General features: G+C 46.2%; 2 protein-coding genes across 2 annotated transcripts in view; one reads left to right on the forward strand and one right to left on the reverse strand.

Moving 5' to 3' along the window:
* The window catches only part of CUNH1orf174 (chromosome unknown C1orf174 homolog), a 10,240-nt gene extending 4,440 nt beyond the window's left edge, over positions 1-5,800 (forward strand). The window contains exons 2-5 of the mRNA XM_018564079.1: positions 856-975; positions 2,402-2,749; positions 4,775-4,883; positions 5,470-5,800. Of these exons, the coding sequence (XP_018419581.1) occupies positions 856-975; positions 2,402-2,749; positions 4,775-4,883; positions 5,470-5,537 (645 nt within the window). The 3' untranslated portion in view covers positions 5,538-5,800. The remainder of the gene's footprint in view (positions 1-855; positions 976-2,401; positions 2,750-4,774; positions 4,884-5,469) is intronic.
* Positions 5,801-11,419: 5,619 nt separating this feature from the next.
* Positions 11,420-24,211, reverse strand: part of DFFB (DNA fragmentation factor subunit beta) — an 18,917-nt gene continuing 6,125 nt past the window's right edge. Inside the window, exons 2-7 of the mRNA XM_018564081.1 lie at positions 23,309-23,438; positions 20,691-20,870; positions 17,740-17,819; positions 16,583-16,753; positions 12,424-12,524; positions 11,420-11,657 (exon numbers count right to left, since the gene is read on the reverse strand). Coding sequence (XP_018419583.1) covers positions 11,420-11,657; positions 12,424-12,524; positions 16,583-16,753; positions 17,740-17,819; positions 20,691-20,870; positions 23,309-23,438 — 900 coding nt within the window. The remainder of the gene's footprint in view (positions 11,658-12,423; positions 12,525-16,582; positions 16,754-17,739; positions 17,820-20,690; positions 20,871-23,308; positions 23,439-24,211) is intronic.

Below are 24,211 nucleotides of genomic sequence, written 5' to 3' on the forward strand. Positions count from 1 at the left end.
GTGGGGGGGAGGGGGAGGATGGCTTCTGATGTAAAAGGGAGAGACTCTGATATGAAACTGGGGCTTCTGATCTGAAAGGGTGGTGGCTTCAATATGAAAGAGTGGCCTCTGATACCGACGGGGAGGGGGCTCTGATACCGAGGGGGGGCTCTCTGATACTGAGGGGGGGCCTCTGATGTGAAGGAGGCTACTGATGCAAAGGGTGACCCTGATGTGAAATCTTTATTTGAAAGGGGCACGTAAATGTGAAGGGTGAAACCCACTTTTTTGGGTGTTTTTTTGTGTGGGGTCCCCCTTAAAATCTATGACATTTTAGACTGGGATGTCTCGAGATTTTGCAAACTTTTAAAGGTTGTCGTGACTAAGAAAAAGCTTGAGGAATGCTGGTCTGGACAAAGTCACTGATATTGTGACACGTCAGGAATGAGTTCACGCTGACTTGTAACACTGCGGAGCGGTCCACTTTAAATGCAGTCTGTGCGGTGGTCCAGGCTCCGTCTGCGCCGTGTGGCAGAGGTGCACGGATCACAAGATTAGCTACAAATCCTTTGGCAGATAAAACGGTTCCCCTGTCTGTATATTTGGCGGTTTGCTCGGAGTTCAGCTTTGCGCATAATATTTGGGCAGCTTTAATTCTCCTTTGTGCCTGCTCTCCCATGATAATGGCTATCTGGAGATAAGAGAGCAGCTTGTAAAACGCGTCTTGCTCCTATCAAGGCTGATTTTATATTGTTGACATGTTACAGACGCAGACTTTGTGCTTTCGCGGCGCCGGGCTGGTAATACGGCTGCATGTATTAGCAGTTTTATCCTACCGTGGAAATCGGAATAACTCCTGAAAATTGTTCCATTCAGTTAACAGAAGGGGTGCGCTGCTCGGCTCGCCAGAAGGCCAAAAATCACTCCGCGGAACAGAACTCCGACAGCGAAGCTGAAACCCGTCCGGCTGACAAGACTGCGGCGAAAGGCTGCACGGTGAGCGCTATTGTTTCATGGGGAGTTATGGGGCTGTTTTACCCTCCACTTTAAAGTGAACCTGTCACTCGGCTCGTTCAGGACAATGTAGCAGAATATTTCAAAGGGGAACTCTACCCGTATCTTCAAAATAACATCAAAGACGCCTTTCAAAATGTTTAGTAATGACAATCTACTAGGGCTGCACCGATACCGGTGTTTCGGTATCGAGTACCGATTATTTTTTTTCCCCGGTGCTTGCCGATACCGAGTACACTCGCCACTCGGCTTCCCGATTAGCAGGGAAGCCGTCCCCATCCTTCTCGCCACTAGGTGATGAGAAAGCATGGAGCCGGCTTTCTGGCCAATCAGGAAGCCGGGCGCCGTGTAATGACGTGGCGCCTGGCTTCCTGATTGGCCGGGAAGCCGGCTCCATGCTCCCTCGTCATGAGGTGACTATTACTACTAGTATCAGTGCCGACTCAGAGTATTTGGGCGAGTACTTGTGCTCCAATGCCTAGCCTGATACTTCTGGTATCAGAAAGCCGGGCAGCGAATCATTACATGTTGCCCCCTCGCCATGTAGCTTTCTGATTGGCCGGGAAGCCGGCTTCATGCTCCCTTGTCATCTCATGACGAGTGAGCATGGAGCCCGCTTCCGGCCAATCAGGAAGCCGGGCACCGTGTCATTACACGGCGCCCGGCTTCCTGATTGGCCATAAAGCCGGCTCCATGCTTTCTCGTCACCTAGTGGGGACGGCTTCCCTGCTAATCGGGAAGCTGGGTGGCGAGTCTTTACACGCCGCCTGGCTTCCTAAATGGGACTTCCGGTATCGGTATAAATATCGGCAAGTACAAAAAAAAAAAATACCGCTATCGGTGCATCCCTAGTTCTTAACCCTTGCAGTGGGGCTACTCCCGCACTCCAAGGGTTAAGTGCTAGTTTTTGTCTAGGTTAAAAAATAACAGTTATGCTCCCCCCGATCCTTAGGCCGGTCCCTGGAGCCTTGCTCCCCCTCCGTTGCAGTGGTCTAAGGTCATGGGAATCATCACTTTCTATACACTGGGGGGAATTCATCAAACTGGGGCAGCCAGAATCTGGAGCAGTTGCCCATGGCAACCAAATCAGCTTCTCTCTTCAGTTTGCTTAGTTGAGAGAAACTGATCTGCTCCCTCACTGTGTACACGAGGACGCTGAGGGACATACCATTGCTGCATCAGAGGAGAGTGAGGCTAAAGGGACTGGTTTAAGTGGAAGCCGGCTTGGTGGATCAGAGGAGTATAACTTTGAACCGAGACAAAAACAAGCACTTAACCCCTTCAGTGTGAAGGTAGCCCCACTTGCAGTGGTTTAGGAATAATTTTCCCCAGAGTTTGGCTTTAAACTCAGTTTTAGGTCTGTTTTATATCCCCTTTTAAAAATTGCATTCTCATGTTCATTTTCCAGGCGGACAGCAATGGGGCTCCTTCCAAAAACCGTACCAGTGACCAGAACAGGAGGCTAGCTGGCAAAAAAGCTTCCGGAGCCCAGAGTCGGTCTGCGTACGGTGGTCGGAGCAGGAGGTGCCCGAAGGTAAGAGTCAGCGCCCGCCTTAGCAGCCGCCAAATGTCCAACGGGAACGATTATGCTTCCTACCACCGATTGTCAGATGACAGTAGGGACAGTTTGGTGTTTGCAGACCTGGCGAATCCAGAAAAGAAAGGAGTCTGTGGAGACAACAACCCGTTCATCGATGAAGACAGTAACCAGCCCATGCCGCTGGGGAGATTCTTTGAAAATGCGGACCTCATGCAGGTGAGTGTTAACCCTTCAAGGGTCATCGGTTTGAGCCATGCATGTGACAGACCCCGACTGGGTACACGCGTCCAAAATCAGCTTCCTCCACTCTGGAACCGGAAAATCGTAGTTGCAGGCCAAATCTTCCCCTAACAACCAGGCAGGACTAGTCCATTAGGTTAAAAACTAGGGAAGTGCCGATACCTTTTTTTTTTCCGGTACTTGGCGGTACCGAAAGTCCCATTAAGGAAGCCAGGCAGCGTGTAAAGACTCACCCCCCCCCCCCCCCCCCCGCCGCCGCCACAATTAGGAAGCCGTCTCCATGCTCCCTCGTCACCAGGTGACCAGGGAGAATGAAGGCTTCCTGGCCAATGAGAAAGCAGGGGGGCAGTTAATGACTCGCGGTCCGGCATCCTGATTGGGAAGCTGGTCAATCAGAAAGCTAGGCAGCGAGTCATTACACGCTGCCTGGCGTTCTGATTGGCGAGGAAGCCGGCACCATGCTCCCTTGTCACTGGGCTAGGCATCAGAGCATTTGGGCGAGTGCGAGTACTCGCCCAAATACTTGGCATCGGCCCTGCTACTAGTATCAGTGTGTGTGTGTGCGCGCACACACACACACACACACCTCTCCTACCCCCAGCTACACAAGTATGTCGCACACTACAAGTCCCAGGAGAGGATTAGATGAAGTAAACAAACGGAGGACAAGGTCTTTTCACTTCAGGAGAACAATAGATTCCCTCCTGGCACCAGTCTGGAGTCCATCAATCAGGAGGTGATAAAACTAAGTGCGGGTTTATCACCTAAACCTAATTACAACAGAAAATACAAACAATAGCAGATGTCAGAAAACCAGGGACAGGGTTAACCTCTTCGGTGCTGCTGGATTCACACCGTGGACTTATAATGGGCACAGGGGGCTTGTACATAAGGGGTGACTGAGGAACCAAGGAAGGGTCTCCCAATACGAGTCCACAGTCTGGTCCAGCACAGGATACTGATGGATAGGGTAGCAGTCTCAGCTTCCCATGTATCCCCCACATAACTTGAAAATAGGTCTCTGGGGTCCTCCTGATCCATGGAGCGTAAGTAAAGGGTCCCGTACAGCCCAAAGCACCATGGCAAGCCCCTCTCCCAATCAATAGTACCCCCTCCACAGCCAAGGCCCATAGTCAGTGGGAAGGAGGCCGGCCTGCAGTCCCCTCCACATAACGGAGGCTTCTATCACAAGCACGTTTAATTTTTGTATGTTTATACTTTTTAAACAGTTTTATTCCCTTTTTTTTTTTTTTATAGTTCTATAAAATGTGTCTTGCAAATAAACATTGAATACATGATACCCCCCATGATACAGGTACCCTGAAGCATTATGGGTTTCTTAAAGTAGTATTAAGGTCTGGGCGTTTTTTACCTTAATGCATTCTCTGCATTAGGGTAAAAACGGCCTAGCACCTTTTTTCTACCCCAGTCGCCCCCCACACACACACACACACCTGTCAGCGACGCTCGTCCCCGCCGCCAGTCCAGAAGCGATCCTCCGTTCCCCGAACTTCCTGGTTGCAGGGGGAGGATACTGATGGCAGAGGAGCCATAGGCTCCTTCTGCCATCAATCAAAGAGGGAAGGGGTGGGGCCTGCCACAGGGCTGTGTGTGTCTATGTGCGCGCACAGGCACTGCGGGCACAAGCACCCACGGGTGCCTCCATTAGAACGGTGGTGGCACTCGTGTAGGGGGCGGGGGGGAAGAGCGCAGCGGGGACCCACTAGAAAACAAGGAATTAAAAACTTTTCAAGAAAAAAAGCAACAGCCTCCAGCAAAGAAGGGTCTCCTTAAAGGAGAAATTTAATATCACTTTAAAAGAGTCTCTGTTGCTTAATCCCTCCCACTGTGAGCTGCAGTGTCTAGGAAGGCGGACCATTTGAGACTTATGCATTACATGGTAACTGGATTTGGTACTTGTTTAGACCGTCCTGCCTTTTATTGTACTTTAAATACTTTAATATGAAGACTACACATTCTGTTTATGTTGCTGCTGTTTAGGACTTACCACCGGTGGCCACATCTTGCGCTTCCATGAGCAGAAGAGAATTAAGGAACCTTCACTTCAGAGCTAAAGAGGACGATGATGATGATGAAGAGGACCTGAATAATGAAGATGGCCTTTAGGTAAGAAGCCAATATATTTAAATTGGAATTGCCAGCAAATGTCTAAATACATATAGATACTGTTTCTCCTGCCAGAGTCTTTGTCATTCTGGTCAGCCAGTCTTGTGATGCGCACATCTCTGCCACACTGTGCAGCCAGGAAAAATCTAGCCGGGCAGCAAGTCATGACCTGCCTCCCGGATTCCGGATTGGTCAGGAAGCCAGGCTTCCTAGCCAATCAGGGAGGCGGGTCATGACATGTTGCCCGGCTTCCTGATTGGTTAGGAAGCCTGGCTGGTTAGCAGCACGTGAAGCCGGCTTCCTAGCCAATCAGGAAGCCGGGAGGCAGGTCATTACCCACCGCCCGGCTTCCTGATTGGAAAGGAAGCCGGCTCCATGCTCCCTGGACACTGCCGGTCAGAGGGCGATTTCCCTCCGACCGTAAGTTCTGGTATCAGAGCATTTGGGCGAGTATGAGTATCGGTGCATCCCTAGCAAAATCCTTCTTTTTTTCCCATTGTGTGGATAATTGATATAACTAATTAACTGGATTACAATGCTTTTTAATGATTTGGTTTTTTTTTTATTCAGGACTTTGCTACGTGCCTTCCGAGACACGGACCCTGGGTGGACCTTCTGTCATTGCCTTGTGACATGACCTACAAAACTGGTCAAAACCAAAGTGCTTTTCTATATTCCAAGGAGCCCCCTCTGCACTGGTTGGTTTTTTAGCAGTTCCGTTGTTTAGCATTGGGATCCTTGGAGCTGCAAAACATTCATGCTGCCACCACCTACGTAACCTTAACAGCTGTGATATTCCCTTCTGTGGGAGTGCCGTCATCTCCAAAGTTTCTGATGTCAGGCCTGGAGGAGAAACCCAGACACAGTGACATGTAATTTATATTAAATTGTTTTATATATATATATTGTTGTTCATGTGTATAACATTCTAGAAATTGTTGGGGTATTTTGAAAATGTTGGCCTGGGATTTGATGGGGAGATGGTCCCTAAGTTCTGCCAGGGCGGTCTGATCAGGTCGGGAAAGATTGGATTTATAAATATTGTGTGTATAATTCAAGTACAAGATCTGTTTGGATTGTTTGAAACTTGAGTTTTGTGATTAGGGGTTTCTCCAGGGAAGAGTTAAACCAGTGGTAGCCAAACTCCAGCTGTGGTGAGACTACAAATCCCATGATGCATCTCATTCCGGGAGTCATCTCTGTGGCTGTGAGATCTTGCAATGCCTCATGGGAGTTGTAGTGCCATCACAGCTGGAGGGCCAGAGTTTGGCTACCCGAGTTCAACCCTTTGCAGGTACTCGCAGAGAGGAGGACGTTCAGGCATCTCCAGCCCTAAACTCATTAACTTCCACAGGTAAGCTGAGCGCTGTGTGTGGTCCAAACCCTTATCGGAAAACAGTTGAGCTCAGGTGCGTTGTATGGAGTGGTGCTCCCTTAAGCTGGTCATACAGCTGCAGATGTTCTATGGTCAGATGGAAAAAGTGCAACAGATTCCTCCATCTACACTAAACTGTGTGGATGGAGGAATCTCCCACTGGGCCAAGCTTCAGGATCTTGCTAGTCGGCCCCGCTGGCTCTCTAAACACCTGAACAATGCCTGCATCCAATCAGATTGTTCAGGTATTTTGAGAGCCAGCGGCGCCGACTAGCAAGATACTGAAGCTTGGCACATTGGGAGATTCCTCCATCCACACAGTTTAGCGTAGATGGAGGAATCTGTTGCACTTTTTCCATCTGACCATATAAAGTCTGCAGATAATCTATAGGTGTATGGCCAGCTTTAGATTGAACTACAATCTGCCCAAATCAAGTGTTTTGGAAGTGATGTCTGAACTCTCAGGTCAGTACCTCAAAGCCACAGGATAAGCATGACTGGCAGGTAGTGATTTCGGGTTGGTATCATTCTGAGCTGGTCAGCAATGGCAGTCTACCTATTTCACTCATAAAGCTTACCTTTAATTGGTCTGTTGGGGGATTTCAAGTTTAATTAAAGCCAAAACTTTTTTTATGGTTTGAATGGGTTATAGGGACACATGAGGGGATCATGGAGGCTTCTATTGGGGAACTCTTTTGGGAATGCTACTCCCCTGGCTTTCATGTTTGAGTTGGGTAGCTGACCTGGAGCATGTATAGTAATAATGAGGTCTGAGACTCGTTTAAAGCATGCTGGTTCTGGGTCCGCCATTTAAAGTACTTAAAGTGACACTAAACACAGGAGTTAAATCTCAAAATACATTCAGGTACCTTTTTAACTATTAACAAAAATGTATCTTATTTGTGTATCACTCCGCTGTAGATCCTCAAATCATCTCTGAATTGGTGCCGACACTGTCCTTCTTTCTGGAGGGTGGCTACTTTTGTTCCCCATGGTCCCAGGCATCGGGTAATAGGAGTTCCATACCCCTGGAGCCAGTATCGGCAGTGCCGCCCCTCTACTCCCTGCCACCCCAAAGCCAGGCCTCGGTGGCCTTGTGGGAAATCTGGACCTGCACTCATCTGTAGATCCTCAAATCATCTCTGAATTCATACTGACACTTTCCTTCCTTCTGGAGGGGGGCTATGTTTGTTCCCCATGGTCCCTGTGTGTGTTGTAAAGTAGCCACCACTCCAAGCTCACTCCTGTGATGGACTACAATCTCATGTTTAGTTTACTAATTTGTATTGAGATTGTAGTCCATCCCGGGAGTGAGTTTGGAGCGGTGACTACTTTACAACACACACAGGGACCATGGGGAACAAAAGTAGCCCCCCTCCAGAAGGAAGGACAGTGTCAGCACCAATTCAGAGATGATTTGAGGATTTACAGCCGAGTGATACACAAAACATACATTTTTAAGATTTAACTCCTGAGTTTAGTGTCACATGGAAGCTGAACTCCAGCCTTCCTTCTAAACTTTACCTACACAAGTCTAGATCAAATGGTTGGCTTTGGATACATGTCCAGTCTCGGCTCGGCTCTCCGGTGTACTAAGAGCTGGAAATCAGAGGAGGGGAACTCTTTCCTGAAGAGCTTAAAAAAATGATTTGTCTGTAATTTTAGAGAACCATGCCAAAGCTATATTAAAAGAGAACTCCGGCCAAAATTCACTAATAAAAAGGCTGTTTAGCTGTGTCTGCGTTTTGTATTTGAAATGTTGAAGCAAACATTCTGTGCTGCAGCAGTTTTGTACCAGTGCATGTTGCATTTTTTTTTCCTCTCTATAGCTGTGTGTTAAGGTGTACAGAAATAATTATACTGACTGCAGTTTTGTAGACATTACTAATGTGAACTTCAGGCAAACCACATACGGGTGTGACTAGGGGTTAAGGGCTTGTTCACACCAAGCGTGTTCCAGGAGCAGAGCAGTTACAGACCGGATCAAAACTGCGCCCAATGTATTCCAATGGTATTTTGGGCTCTAGTTCACACCGCAGCGTTCAGTTCCAGAGCATGTAAAAAAACTGCAGCAAGCCCTATTTTACCTGCTCTGGAACACATGCAAATGCATCAAAAATGCATGCAAATGCCCTGGAACGCACTGAAAGCCCATTTTATACTAAAAAAATATATATATATATTTTTTTTTTAAACCAAAAACGGCCTGGGATGCATAAAAAAAGTGGTCTAATACACTGCGTGTGCAGAAACTCATGCAGATCTGGTCTGCATTTGGTGTGAACAAGCCCTGAAAGAGAACCAGTTACCAATGGGCATTTTGTAATCTGTATTAATCTGCAACCGTATCTGTCTGGGTTCATTGATTTTTATTTCTATTCTCTTGTTGTCAGCCTTTCAGTTTGTCTCCTCTCCTACCTCAGCTCAGTGGTGATTAAATACTTATTAAACTGTCCTAAAATAATAATAGTGCGGTCAGGATTACATAAAAGAAAGCTAATTGCCAGCTTTACCCACCTCTAGCAACTCAGACAGCATGTCTGGTATCAGCCCTGAGCAAAAGGTAGAATAGCCTCTGTGGTGGCCTTATAGCCTCGCTGAAATGCCTCCCAAAGAGTAAGCTTTTATGCCCTATGGGATCACATGTCAACAGGACGCTGGTTTTGATCTTCCTGCAAGCTGTTCCTTCTCCAGTACCTGATTTACCATGTCTTGTTCTGTACCGTGTCTGTGTGGAGGTGGCCATGTTGGTTAAGGCAGGGCACATCGGCAACATTGATGTGAAAGGAGGAACTCTGATCAGAAGTTTATTGCATACTTTTAAAGGGGGGTGGGGGGTTCAGAAACACTGACGTAGACAGCAATAGTAGTGTGATAGCGGTTCTAAATCTTTTTCACGCTTTCAAAAAATTGGCTTGCAGGTTGTGATTATACTAAAAGGGAAGGAAAAGGAAATTTCCACGCGGGGTACATAGACAGCGATTAAAAACAGGTCCTATTCCTCACTCGACCTAAAACATATTAGGCCTGCAGTTTGTTTAAAGAGAAGCGGTCACTTTTCCTATTCCGGGCAAAGTGATGGTGCCTCCTGATAGGCCATCCTGACCCCCCAACAAGGTGTACTCGCCTTTTGCTCTCCATGGCTTCCAGCTCTAGAGGGAAAATATGACCTTCTCCATGTAAAGGTGCTCAGGCTTGTGCATAGTCACCAGACCAAGACAGTAACCGCAACCACCCAGGAGGGTGGACTCCTGCAGCAGGGAGGTAGTAAGGAAGCATGGATCAGTGAGTATACTGTATTGGATGGGGATGGGGTACCTTCAGCAGGCACTGAATGGGCAGATGACAGTATCTCTTTACAGCCAGCCCTATGTCATTGCTATGTTATCTGATCATAGTACAGCAAGGGCACAGAGAAAAAGCCTCTGCATCTTCTGTATTGTGCCACAAACATTTTCATCTTTTAAAATGAATAAATCCATATGTGACTTGTATAGAAAAGCTAAACCTAGATGTTTGAAATGAGATGGATTTTGTCTGACTGCAGCATGCTGTTAAACAATGGAATAGAAGTGTCTGTATGGTTTGTTTTTTCCCCCCATCGCGCTACAGAGCTTTGTTGTACATATTACAAAAGGGAGTGAAGAACAATTCCAGGGAACAAATACAACGATCAGTGAATTGACAATACTGTTCAGAAGTAAAAGAACAATCCATATGCAGAACAAGCAGCTCATATAATCAGAATATATTGCTGCCCCCAAGTGCGCCGACATTAAACTAAACAAAGCATTGCCACACATTAAGATTAAAAGGTATTGTACAGAAATGTCTCCTGCACTCCTTACAGCATCTGGAACCAATAGTCAATATGGTACTCGCAGTGATAAGCACGGATGGCGCCATTTCGTCTTCAAGGTAATGGCGGACCACCAGCACTCAGAGTCACCATGTCGCCCTCATGAAGGGACCCTGCATGGTGCTTTTGACGCATGTGACGCTGTGCTTCAATAAATGAATGTCAAGATTTAAACGATATTTTCTGAGTGCTGGTGAGCCTTCATTTCCTAGATTAAGACTAGGTTCACACCTAGACGACCCCTCACCCTGCGGTTTTGTGCACGATTGCCGCACGGTCGGGAGTCGCCAAGGTGTGAACCGATCGCGCTGTGGCTGCCATTATTTTCTAATGACACCCCAGTCATGCCGAGCGGATCGTGCGCTTTCCTGCCGCAATTTTGCTGTGCATATGAACACGATCGCAGCTAAAAAAAAAAAAAAAAAAAGCGTGTTGGGTGTCACACAATAAAAGGTACTTGTACTTTTTTTTTTTTTGCGATTGCCGCGCGAATGTAACCCGATTGAAATCAATGGGGCCCGCGCGGCAAACGCTATGTGCGCTAGCACAGGAGCCCTGCCCCCCCCTCCCGGGTGTCGTGCAGGGGTGAACCTAGCCTAAAAGGAAATTGCAATCCAGAAATAAAGAATAGCACTTTAAAAGAAAAAAAGCTTGTAATCCAATTCGCTGTACTACTTCCCCCACCCTTCCCGATTAGATGTCCTTCATCTTCCAGGTTCAACTACAGTCAGCATCATTCAACCCACTTCCTCCGAGCCCATGCCATTACAAACCTGTCCCCCTCCTGTGACTGGACAGTGAAGAAGAAGCAGCACAATGATAAACTCCTCTCTCTGCTCTTTTCTCCTATCCTATGATTCTTGCCAGCACAAGAACGGATTGGCTCCTTCCTCAAATCTTGCTGCGCAGGGACTGCAAAAGGCAGATACCAAGCCACATTCAGGTGCTTGCATTTAATGATGTATTAATATTTACAGAGCTGCATTCATTTCTGTCTTTCATATCTGCCTGGAGTTCAGCATTGCGTTTTGCACTAAATATGCATATGAATAAATAAATAATAGGAGTTTATATAAGTTGGAAATATACAAAAACGGCATTTTTATTTGAAATAAATATTTCATACAAAGAAAGCAATCAGTGCGTGGTTGATTTCCTCGCTATCAAATGAAAAATACATCTTTTGTTGTAAAATCTGTCAGTAGTAATGTCTAGATAGCTGCCTTGATTTAAAAAAAAAAAAAACCATATAAAAAAATGTAAATAGAATCCCACCCTAATACCATCATGATAACTGGCGCTGAGATCTCTTTTTATGTCTGGGTCTTTTCTGAGTAGTATAGATCTTGGATTGATCACAGCTCAAGCTGTGCGAGGTTTTCTTATGGCAGGCAATGTGGACCAGCTTAAGGTTCTTTGTGGTAAACAAAAGGTCAAAAAAATACGGGTGGTTGACCCGTCTTCCCCGACTTTCCTTCACGGCTTCCAGTAAGCAAGGTAAGATTGCTCGGCTCTTCTCAATCCTAAAGAGTTTATAAATAAATCAAAAAGTTTAGTGTTATGAGAGTTGCAAACATTTTTTAAAATCTGCTTTCTGCGTGTGGCATGAAAAATGCATCCACGTTAAATTAAAGGAGAACTATGGGGTCAGGGCTTTTCCCCATAGTTCTAAGGGTAACGGGAGGACACAAACTAGCGTCCTCCCGTCACCCAAAGCTCAGTATACTGCGAGCTACAGCTCATGCTATACTGAGACCGCCGCAGCCGGGACGGATCCCGACATTACTGTCTGGATCCACCCAGCTACGTGAGTGACAGCTGGCTCTGCCTATCTAGAGGCAGCTTTACCCTCCCCCGTCCGTTACGCCAGTCAGCGCTGTAGGGGGGAATCCCTGCAGGGAGCCGTGAGTGACAGTCACCGCTCTCTGCAGGGACAGGATCGAGAAGTGAGCGATCGACGGTATGCGCTTGCTCACTTCTCGATCTATTGATCCGACCTGTGACAGTTTCATTGTCACACGTCGGCTCTAACTATGAGGAGTGTAAATCACACACCTCATAGTTCTCCTTTAAATCCAATTTCCCCTCCTCACCCCATTCACAATTCAAAGTTGCCTTCAGACCAGGAACTTTGTCTTGTTGTTTGCATGCTTGACAAGATTTTGTAGAGGATGCTAGGCTTTCTAATAAAGCCCAGCACTGCCTGTTCATTTGTTGACTGCTTCTGTCATAGGTCGGCTAGAACTATGAGGCTGAGTGAAAACAAACACTACAGACACATGGCTTTACCTGTGGTCCAGGTTCCAGGTGCTGAAAAGAATTCTACTTTCTCTGTTACTGTATGGGTTGATAGAATGCCGGTAGGTGCAGTCCTTCACATCAAAAGCACCCTAAAAAATGGCAAAGGTAACACAGTCATAAGCATGTCATGGCAGAGGACAATGTTATGTTCTGAGGCAGCAGATGAGGTCAGATCACCCCCTGCTGAGGATTGTGCTTAAAACTGAAGTTGCAGTCAGTAATAGTACAGATATCCATAGATCCTGTACCACTCCTTATAGGAAATCCTAAGACAATGATTGGTGCTTGAAATGACCGCGGATGGCGCCGCACATGGAACAACTTCAAATACAGATGTCACCAGCACGCCGAGACTCTCAAGTCAGTGCTAATCCATTTAATGAAATAATGCCACTCAGAAAATCAAGCGCTTTCGGGCCACACAGGGTCCCTTTCATCAGGCTCAGAGTAGACACTACAGGCTCAGTGTCTTCTCTGAGCCTGATGAAGGGGACCCTGTGTGGCCCCGAAAGCGCTTGATTTTCTGAGTGACATTTCATTAAATGGATTTGCAGTGACATGAGAGTTTCGGCGTGCTGGTGACATCTGTATTTGTAGTGAGTAATAGATCACAATCTCAGCAAGCTACTGTAGGTTTCTTGCACCGGGGCCCTGAGGTTTCTAGTCAAAACTGAAAAAGGAAGTGGTGGCTGCAAATGGACCAAAAGACCAGGAATCACTAATGTGCATATTATTCAACTTAACAGCAAGAAAAAAAAACATTAAATGTATTTTTTTTTTTTAAATTGAGCTGTTAAAGTAGAACCATTGCACCCAAACTCTATCCCAAATAAAGTTTAGAGTTTTGGCTGGAGCAAGACATGAGTTAGGTTAAATCGGTCACACAAATATGTATATTAAAATAAAACAATGGTCTTCCACTCTTCCAAAACCTATCCCAAAAATAGTTCTGACTCAAGACATGAGTTACGTTCAACCAGTCACATGTGCAGTGGCGCCAAGCGGGGGGTGTGGCCCGCAACCGGGTGACACCATTGAAGGGGTGACATTTTGGTGTCACCCCCTCAGAAAAGTCGGCCACTCAGTCATGGACCGAGAGCCCGACAGATTCAGGAGAGAGGAGGGGACCCAGCAGGTAAACGTCCCCTCCTCTCTGTCGGCGCCCATCACCAAGATGGCCGCCAGCAGGTATTAATAAGATGGCCATGCATGTGCGATTACGTCACGAAGGGGTGTCACCCAGTATCCGCTCCGGGTGACACCCGGCCTCGGACGCCCCTGCACATGTGTAAATGAAAGTAGGACTATGGGGTCCTATTTTTTTTAAAAAAGTGCATGCTTCTGTCCAATAGAGCACATGATCATGCACGCCAAGTGACACTAAACTCAGGAGTTAAATCTTACAAATCCATTCAAGTACCTTCACTATTAACAGAACTGTATCTTATTTGTGTATCACTCGGCTGTAGATCCTCCAATCATCTCTGAATTGGTGCTGACACTGTCCTTCCTTCTGGAGGGGGGCTACTTTTGTTCCTCATGGTCCCTGTGTGTGTTGTAAAGTAGCCACCTCTCCAAGCTCGCTCCTGTGATGGATTACAATCTCACTACAAATTAGTATACTAAACATGAGATTGTAGTCCATCCCGGGAGCAAGCTTGGAGCGATGACTACTTTACAACACACACAGGCGCAATGGGGAACAAAAGTAGCCCCCATAGTTCTCCTTAGGGTAACGGGAGGACACAAACCAGCGTCCTCCCGTCACCCTAGGCTCAGTAGCTGTAGCTCGCGGTATACTGAGACGGCAGAGCCAGCTGTACCCGCCCCCTCCCCGTCCGATCCGCCAGCCAGCGATGGTGGATCGGAGCGGGCAGGGGGGAATCCAGCCCCTCCCCTGTCACGGCAGAGAGCAGTGACAGGATCGAGAGGTGAGCGAACGCCGGTATATCTTCGCTCACCTCCCGATCTACTGAGCCGACCTGTGACAGTCTCATTGTCACAGGTCGGCTAGAACTATGAGGTGAGTGAAAAGCACTCACCTCATAGTTCTCCTTAAGAGTTCACCGGCTCTGATGATGCAGTCTGACTGCCTTTTTCAACTCTACTAGTTCCCGGCCCAGCTTGTTGCTGGTACTTCAATCCTGTGTGGCCAGCCCCGAAGTCTTCTGCATGTGATTGGGCTCTTGATCACAGTTTTGGCCCTGACACTCTGATGGTTCTGACTTTTTATCTCCTGACTTGTAGCTCGTCTCGGAGTATTCTCCTCCATTAGAGGAATTGACACAACATGGATTTCCATGGCAGGATCAACAGATTTAAAAAAAAAAAAAAAAATCGCAACTTAATAAATGACCTTAACAAGTTAAAACTTGTGTGATTGGGTTTAAATCTACTTTAACTAGTCTACAGCAAAATGAAGTTATTTACTCTGGCAGGGGTACCTGATTAACAAAACTGAATTACATATTGCAAGATTTTTTTTTGATGCGGTTGCAGTTGAACGTTCAAGTGGATCTCTCGGGAAATACAGGAGCCGCCATTGCTGATGTGTGTTTAAAAGGCAGAAGTTGCATGGAGGTCATCGTGAACCTGGCTGCTCTACCCACTGAGTCGCTGACCTTGAACGAGCATGCTGGACGAGAGTTGAGACTTTTCATACTCAACTGTCTTCTCACTTGTTCCAGGTCAGTGCCTCATAATTTGAAAGCCGTGCAAGTCCTTCAAATACTTTAGCAAACATTGATCTAAGCACTGTAAAGTATCTTTCACGCATGATAACACTCTTGTTGTGTCTGCGCCATAAAAGATACTTTGAATTTTTTTTGTTATTATGCTCTCGTTGTAGACTCCGGCAAATGCCGCACATTGTCAGAGATCAGTTGCAACATTGACTGACCTTGGTTTATAAAAAGCTGAAAATTAAACTGTCATTTCATTGGAGCAAAGAGAATTAACGGAGCGTTAAAAACATTGTTAGAGGCTGATGTGCACCATCGACCGGCACTTTGACGTTAATGTGGCAGCTTATAGTATGGAAGGATTTTCTGCTGAAGGCAGGTCTCCGAGTTACTGCTTTCTGTCTTACTTTTTCACATGAATCGCTTTATTTTCCTCACTTTATGTTTACTGTCGGGCAATCTTTTTACAGGGAACTGATTTTTATTTAAAAAAAGAGAACTATGGGGTAACCTTTTTATTCCATATTTCGCTTTAGGGCCACGGGAGGACATATACTAACTTCCTCTGGTGACCCAAAGCTCAGTATATAGCGGGCTATTGCCCGCTATATACTGAGAACGCCGCAGCCGGGACGGATCCCAACAATACTGTCGAGATCAACCCAGCTGGCTGATTGACAACTGGCTCTGCCTATCTAGAGGCAGAGCCAGTTGTGCCCACCCTCTCCCCATCCGTCCACCGGGAAGTACTGAAGGATCGGAGGGGGGAATCCCTGTGGGGTGCAGTGACTGTCACCGCTCTCTGCAGGGACAGGATCGAGAAGTGAGCGAGCGACAGTATGTGTTCACTCACTTCCCGATCTATAGAGCCGACCTGTGAAAGTTTAATTGTCACACCTCGGCTCTAACTATGAGGAGGAGTGTAAATCACACAGCTCATAGGTAGTTCTCCTTTAAATCCAATTTCCCCTCCTCACCCCATTCACAATTCAAAGTTGCCTTCAGACCAGGAACTTTGTCTTGTTGTTTGCATGCTTGACAAGATTTTGTAGAGGATGCTAGGCTTTCTAATAAAGCCCAGCACTGCCTGTTCATTTGTTGACTGCTTCTGTCAAAGTAAATACATAGGAGTCTGGATGAGCAAGGAGAGGAGGTGTTTTCATCTATGGACTCTTGTAGCTGTATGTTTGAGTGAATGAAGCTGAATAGCAGGAGACCAGGTTGCACAGGGTATTCGGAGCATAGAAGTAAAACCAGTTTGGTCAGGAGCTTCAGATCCAGCTCACAGGCAGCATGCTAGAGGCTTCAATTTGTAATATGTCACATTTACCTGATTAAAAAGAAATGACTACATTTTTAGTCCTAGACATAAACAACATTATTACAAAAAATAATATAATTCCTTGTCACAAAAAGACAATGCGAGTATGTGGCGGTTTCATAGCAGTATAGCCGACATGTCTTACTTGACAAGAGAACCATCCTTCTTCAGTACAAAGACGATTGGCCTTGTGTTCCATCCTGTTGAAGTAACATCCATTGTACTTGGCAGCTTTCAGCTCTTTGCTCAGAGCCTCTATGAGGTTGTTGTATTCCTCCTTCGCTGCTGGATCCACAGAGGCTGCCGAATTCTGCACCTATAGAAGGGAGGAGGGAGGGCAAGAAAGTCTGATGTTTGCTAGCGCTCTGTTGCTCTGGCTTCTCATCAGCCTGGGAATTGTTCCTTCTTAATAAATATACAGCGACTCTGAACAAAGAAGTAAAACAGATCTCCAGGCAAACATGAACATTTTGCATTGATGTTCACTCGCGGACAAAGTACACCTGCTGGGTGTCTCCAATTATAATGCTGGCATCCACTGTGTGCAGCTGGCTGCGGTTTGCTTAATACCTATGGCTAAAGGGATTATTATCCTGTATCTGAGCCCGCTAAAAAATAAGTCAGTGTGGTTCCTGATACTTGGAAAGAGAGAGGCAGCACAGCACAGTTGTTGGAGAATGTACCCCATACACAACAGTTTCTGCCACCAGTGCTGGTAGTTTTTGACAGGGGACTTTTTAGCAAGAAAATCCTATAGGTGTCCTTAACACATTAAAGTGACACTCAGGGGTTACATCTTAAAAATGCCTTTCAGTACCCCAACTATTGACAACAATGTATCCTATTTGTGTATCACTCGGCTGTAGATCCTCAAATCATCTCTGAATCGGTGCTGACACTGTCCTACCTTCTGGAGGGGGGCAACTTTTGTTCCCCATGGTCCCAGTGTGTGTTGTAAAGTAGTCACCGCTCCAAGCTCGCTCCCGGGATGGTCTACAATCTCGGTACAAATGAGTAAACTAAACATGAGATTCTAGTCCATCACAGGAGTGAGCTTGGAGTGGTGACTACTTTACAACACACATAGGCGAGTATATCTTTTTATTTTATTTTAGACCCTAGACCAAAACAAGCTTTGCAGAACGGGGAATATGAAATATTTGTATAAAATATTTCACATTTACCATGTTTAAAAGAAAACAATCTTTTATGATTTATCTTTAGCTTGGATCACAACCGTTTAAAACGTGGCACTGAACTGTTTTGTTGATGCAATCTTTTAATACGATGAGCTTACTTTACCTCTTTCATGTAACCTCGAATTCTGCTCTCACATCGGAACCTCATGTAGCTGGACTTGTTCTTAAACCGAGATTCTATACCTGTGAATTATACAAACAGAAAAAAAAGTAACAATAATATATATATTTAATTTATTAACCTCTATTTGTGGGAGGGGATTATGGCTATTTAAACTCCTCCTCTTCCCTTTCCTGCCTGATGTTGTAGGGGAAGCGTTTGTTCCCACCCACGCCTCTTCATAACTTTAAATTCCATCACCTTTTCATTTGGTATGCCCACTTTTAGGCGTACCTAACAGCCTGGCCACGGGCACACCTCAGGTCACATTAGCTTATTGGCACAACTCAGCCCACACTATATTATAAGGCATATATGCCGACCATAAATATATATTAATATATTTATTGTAGCCGAGCATCCCAGAGGGAGCCTGGGAAAGTCCTGTTCGGGATTTATAGGTATCCCAGGTTTATCTGCTATACATTTAGGGATTGCTGATTCGGGCTCCAGTGCAGGGTTTACTCCACTCTCCACTGGCAATTTAATCTCACCTGGAACCTGTACTCAGAGCTCTCTACCTGGGGATCAGACAAGTCCTGTCTGAGAGAGCTGCAAGGTTGGTGAAAACTTGCAAACAGTTTATGTGGAGGCTGACATGCGGTAGGCCTGCTCAGCCTATTAGTTAGAAGCTATATCTTTTGTTTGTGAAGTTAGTGCCGGGATACGGCTAGGTTTTATGTTGTTGATTTCTGGTGAACCCCTGTGCAGCACCTGTTACCAAATGAGACTCTTGTAAATTTCACCAATAAACACTGCACTGTTTGCCACTACTCCCTTGGATTTGGTATCTCTACCCAAGAGACTGCTTATTCCCAGGGGGCTTATGTACCAGCTACCAATCGCCTGCTATAAATAAATAACATATCTTTCTTTTCTATATTATAGGCAGTTTTGAGGAAATAGTTTTGGCTTCTCTACAACTTTCGTTACATTACAATGAAAGAAAAGAAGACAAACTTTTTATGTACTCAAACAGAAGCCTGTAATGGCCGTGTTATTAATCAAATTAATGATTGTATACAATAATAGTGAAGGAAGGTCATAGGGGAGGTCCTTCATGAACCCATCAAGAGGCCATATTCCTTGGTCAATATAAATTTCGACTAGTAGAACCATATTGAGGAAAACCTTTCTACAGACCCCTTGAGAACACTAGTAAGGTCTTCCATGTGTTTAAAGGAGAACTATGAGGCGAGTGCTTTTCACTCACCTCGTAGTTCTAGCCGACCTGTGACAATGAGACTGTCACAGGTCGGCTCAGTAGATCGGGAGGTGAGCGAACACATACCGGCGTTCGCTCACCTCTCGATCCTGTCACGGCTCTCTGCCGTGACAGGGGAGGGGCTGGATTCCCCCCTCCCCGCTCCGATCCTCCAGCGCTGACTGGCGGAACGGACGGGGGAGGGGGCGGGTACAGCTGGCTCTGCCTCTAGATAGGCAGAGCCAGCTGTCACTCACGCAGCTGGGCGGATCCCGTCATCTAAGTCGGGATCCGCTCCGGCTGCGGCGTCTCAGTATACCGCGAGCTGTAGCTTGCGGTATACTGAGCTTAGGGTAACGGGAGGACGCTAGTTTGTGTCCTCCCGTTACCCTAAGGAGAACTATGGGGAAAAACACTGACCCCATAGTTCTCCTTTTAATATCAAAAATTTTTGTGATCCACTGCTGAACATGCGGGGAGGGGGGGTGATGTTTGTTTACATAAGGAGGAAATACAAGCTTGAACTGCATTCACCAGATGGATGAGGATGGAGCATGTGCATATCTTTAGAGAGCGGTGGTTATGATGTAGTAGAAAAAAAAAAAAAACGGGATCCAGTGGGATGGGTTGATCTGTGAATTTTTTGCCTTCAATTTTTCAGCGAGGGTCAGGACCAAAATTAATGGGTTGTTTCTAAAGCTGGCCACACACCTATAGATGACCTGCAGATGTTCTATGGTCAGATGGAAAAAGTGCAAGATTCCTCCATCTACTCTAAACTATGTGGATGGAGGAATCTCCCACTGGGCCAAGCTTCAGTATCTTGCTAGTCGGTCCCACTGGCTCTCAAAACACCTGAACAATGCCGGCATCCAATCAGATTGTTCAGGTATTTTGACAGCAGGCGGGGTCGACTAGCAAGATACTGAAGCTTGGCCCAGCGGGAGATTCCCCCATCCACACAGTTTAGAGTAGATGGGAGGAATCTGCTGCACTTTTTCCACCTGTCCATAGAAAATCTGAAGTCAATCTATAGGTGTATGGCCAGCTTAAGAACTGGAGTTACTTCTAAACCACCAAACTAGCATGAAACCTGTCCTAAAGATGTGTATCTGATTGGTGGATATGGGGAAATGACTCCAACTCTTAGTAAGAGCACATTAATACACAAGGCCCTTTGTGTCTCATGTATCACCGTGTTCTTTAAAGTGACATTAAACCCTCAGATTTTTTAACATAAACCAGTACTGTAATCTGTGCCTTACTGTAATCCATGGTAGTTTCCCTTCTCTTTGCTGCTCTTCCTTTTAAATCCTTATCTCTTCTCATGCTTGGGGAGAACTTCCCTTTGCAGCTGAGTGCCTCTTCCTGTAGTGCTGGCTCAGGTTGCAAACCTTCACACAGACACCATGTATCCATTCCAGAGACAAGGCAGTCTGCTGCAAAACAGAAGTTCTGCCCAGCATGAGAACAGATACAGATTTAAAAGGAAGAGCAGCAAAGAGAAGGGAAACTACCATGGATTACTGTAAGGCACACATTACAGTATTGTTTTATGTTAATAAATCTGAGGGTTTAATGTCACTTTAAGAATTGGAATTATTTCCTCACATGCATTACGAGTCTCTTTTTTTTTATTCAATACTACAAAACTTTACTGTACAGTCCTTTACAACAGGCACTAACTAACCTTCAAACCATGGCTCATCTTCCTCGCGATTTTCTGCCGAGATGTTTTCATCCAGGTTATGAACGAAGTCAATAAGTATCTTCTGTGTCTTGGGAGCCTGTTCATCAGATAGAAGCCTCCTGGCAGCTTCGGGGACATCGGTCAGACTTGTGTAAAAGGAATTCAGCAACCAATCGATGCCTGTGACAATTTTTTTGGAAAAGAAAAACAAATTTGTAAGTGCAGTCAGAACCAGATTTGCCTTCGGGGGTCAGTTCTGGGGCCTGCAAACATCTTAGGGTCCAAGAAAAAAAAATTGTAAAAATAAGAACTAAACAGTCAAAATATAATAAAGTTAATAAAGTCCAACTTACTTAATACCACAGGCAGGATCACTACCCTTACACCAACTCAGCCCTGTTGGTGCTACGTTCCTAATTTAGCTCCCTCGGTTTGAGATACCTGACCTCCAAAGGTCACCCAATGTATGCATAGAGCAAGATATAGCCCAAATGGCACATTTAGTGACCTAATGATGGTAAAGTAGATCTTAAACCGGGCTGCTTGACATTTAAATGTTCCTCAATTTTTCGCAGATCAGTGCTACTGATCTCCTTAGCCTCTTCCAGTCTACATGCACTATCTGGACCGGCTTCCTAAGACTGACGATGGTGGATTTTGACTCGGCAATATTATGTGTCAGCATGGCTACTTATAATCCCCACCAGGGGAGCATGGGACAGGTTGCAAATGCAGGAGTACAATTGGGAGACAGTTGTCACCCCGCACCAGGAAGTGCCTGAAGAAGGAACCTCATGGCAGGATCACCAACGTTTTTAATTAGGGCCACAGATTATCAGAATGGCCTTGCAGATCATTTTATCTCACTGTAAGTGTTTGAGTGAACACAAAGGATTCCTTGCAGCCATGTTGTCTCTGCCGTGCCTTTAGGTCACCTGAGAAAACTCAAGAGAAAAGCTGGTCATGCGCTTGCTCTACCATCACCACGTGGCTCAAAAAAATAGAGTATTCAATAAACGTTTTTTGAAGGAGCCAGGTGGAAAGTTGTCAGTGATCAGCGACTGCAGCCAATCAGCTGAAATGTCTGTTTGGGTATTCCGGCAGTGGCGGGCGCCAACTATCAGAGTACCACAGCTGGCAGGGGACATTTCGCCGTCCATGCTGTTTAGCCTAGATGGAGGTATCGCTTAGATTTCTTACATTCAGTCCTCAGACTGAACAAAAGAAATGTACAGATGAATGGCCAGATTATGCTGGCAAGTGTCCTACTACCGATTCCAGATTTTATTTAGGTTTGCCTAAAAGGGGATTTTCTTCCCTCTTGAACCATTGTGGGCCAACTGGTTGGGCCACACTGTGGACATTACCATTTGCAAAAATCACACACACACACACACACACACCTTTAAAAGGAGAACTATTGGGAGACTAAAATGTACTCTTCCCAATACTTCAAACCAGCGTGTGACACTGCAGCTGTTGCATATTGGCTCTATAGGTCGAGAGCTGAGCGATCACAAACAGCTGATCTTCTCCCTGCAGAGAGTGGTGACTGTCAGTCACCGTTCCCCACAGGGAATTCCCCCTTCCCCTCTCAATTCCTCCAGTGCTCATTGGAGGGACAGCAGGGGGAGGGGGTGGGCACAGCTGGCTCAGGCTCTAGAGAGGCAGAGCCAGCTGTCAATCAGGGGTGGACAAAATTGTACTGTCAGCATATAGCGAGCAGCAGCCTGCTATTTGCTGATTTTGGGTCACGGACAACATTAGTAAATATACTCCTGTCACCCAAAAGAGCACTAAAGCCAGAAAAAAAAAAAAAAAAAGGTTTGGCTTTAGTTCTTTTACCACAAGGAGAAGTATCTTTATCTGTCTTCTAATTGTATTGGTCTCAGCAGAAAATAACTGTCATTTTTTGGAAATAAGTATTCTTATCATGGGGTGCTACCTTTGTGAATTGACCCTACAGTATGGTAACCTCTGGGACAAAGCTGAATTTATCCTTCACTGATCTTATTTAAAGGAGAACTATGGGGTCAGGGCTTTTCTCCATAGTTCTCCTAAGGGTAGCGGGAGGACACAAACTAGTGTCCTCCCGTCACCCTAGGCTCAGTATACCGCGAGCTGCTGCTTGCGGTATACTGAGACGCCGCAGCCGAAACGTATCCCGACAATTATGTCTGGATCCGCCCAGCTGCGCGTGTGACAGCTGGCTCTGCCTATCTAGAGGCAGAGCCAGCTGTACCCGCCCCTCCCCCGTCCGATCCGCCAGTCAGCGCTGGAGGATCGGAGCGGGGAGGGGGGAATCCAGTTCCTCCCCTGTCACAGCTCTCTGCCGTGACAGGATCGGGAGGTGAGCGAACGCCGGTATGTGTTCGCTCACTTCCCGATCTACTGAGCCGACCTGTGACAGTCTCATTGTTACAGGTCGGCTAGAACTATGAGGCAACTATGCAGGTGCTGTGACTTGCACTGACTGTGACCTGCATGTGCTGTGACCCATTGCTCATTATGTTCTTGAAGCCTCAGGTTTCGCGGTGCAATCTCTGGGAGGCAAATGACCCATTGTGACCCGATTGAACAAGGTACTGTGAGTGAAAAGCAGAACAGACATAACTTACTTCCACGCCATGTCTGACCAGTAGTCAGTAACATAAGTTCAGTGTTATCTGAGAGATGCCACAGATACTCATCGTCGCTCACTTCCGTACCGTCTTCATACAGACAGACTCGGGTGCTGCTAGGTGGCAGCTGCAAGCAGAAGAGAATGCACAGGTTACATTTTATACTGGTACAAAAATGGTGCGACAATCATGTGTCACAAAGCTGGCCTAAATACAAGAGTCATTACTTGTATCTTGGTGAGCTTTAAGCAGTTCCTCCAGGTCTGTGCAGTAATCTAGTGTGACACTTGGAGCTTCCTGTAAAAAAGGCCGCTCACTGCTACTCTCTCTCCTTGTACAGGGTGAATGGTCTTGTCTCCGCCCCCTCCTGTAATAAAGACCGCTCACTGCTACTCTCTCTCCTTGTACAGGGTGACTGGTCTTGTCTCCGCCCCCTCCTGTAATAAAGACCGCTCACTGCTGCTCTCTCTCCTTGTGCAGGGTGACTGGTCTCGTATCCGCCCCCTCCTGTAGTTTTCTGTAGTTGGGGCCTGCTGGGTCCCTCCCACAGCTCTGCTGTCTGTATAGACTATATGCAGCACTGTTACTTTTACAGGGTAATATCTAATTTTTAAAAGTACACAACGTGGATTTATATCCTTCATGGCTATAAAGAGAATGATTTCATGTGTCAATTGTGTTCAGTGAGGTTCAACTACACTTCTAATCCCTGTGTAAGCTGTGTGTTGGAGCTTACAAAGGGCTTGTGACCTTCCCCCACATGACAGCATTTGCAGTGGGGTCACAAGGCCCGCAGTGGGTGACACCAAAATGACTGACAGTCATTTTGGTGTCACCTCCTCTTAAAAGTCAGGCACTCAGTAATGGACCAAGATTCCGACAGCAGCATGAGAGAGGGGG

The sequence above is a fragment of the Nanorana parkeri genome, unplaced genomic scaffold (genome assembly GCF_000935625.1).
Source record: "Nanorana parkeri isolate BGI_ZX_2015 unplaced genomic scaffold, ASM93562v1 scaffold721, whole genome shotgun sequence".
Classification (NCBI taxonomy): domain Eukaryota; kingdom Metazoa; phylum Chordata; class Amphibia; order Anura; family Dicroglossidae; genus Nanorana; species Nanorana parkeri.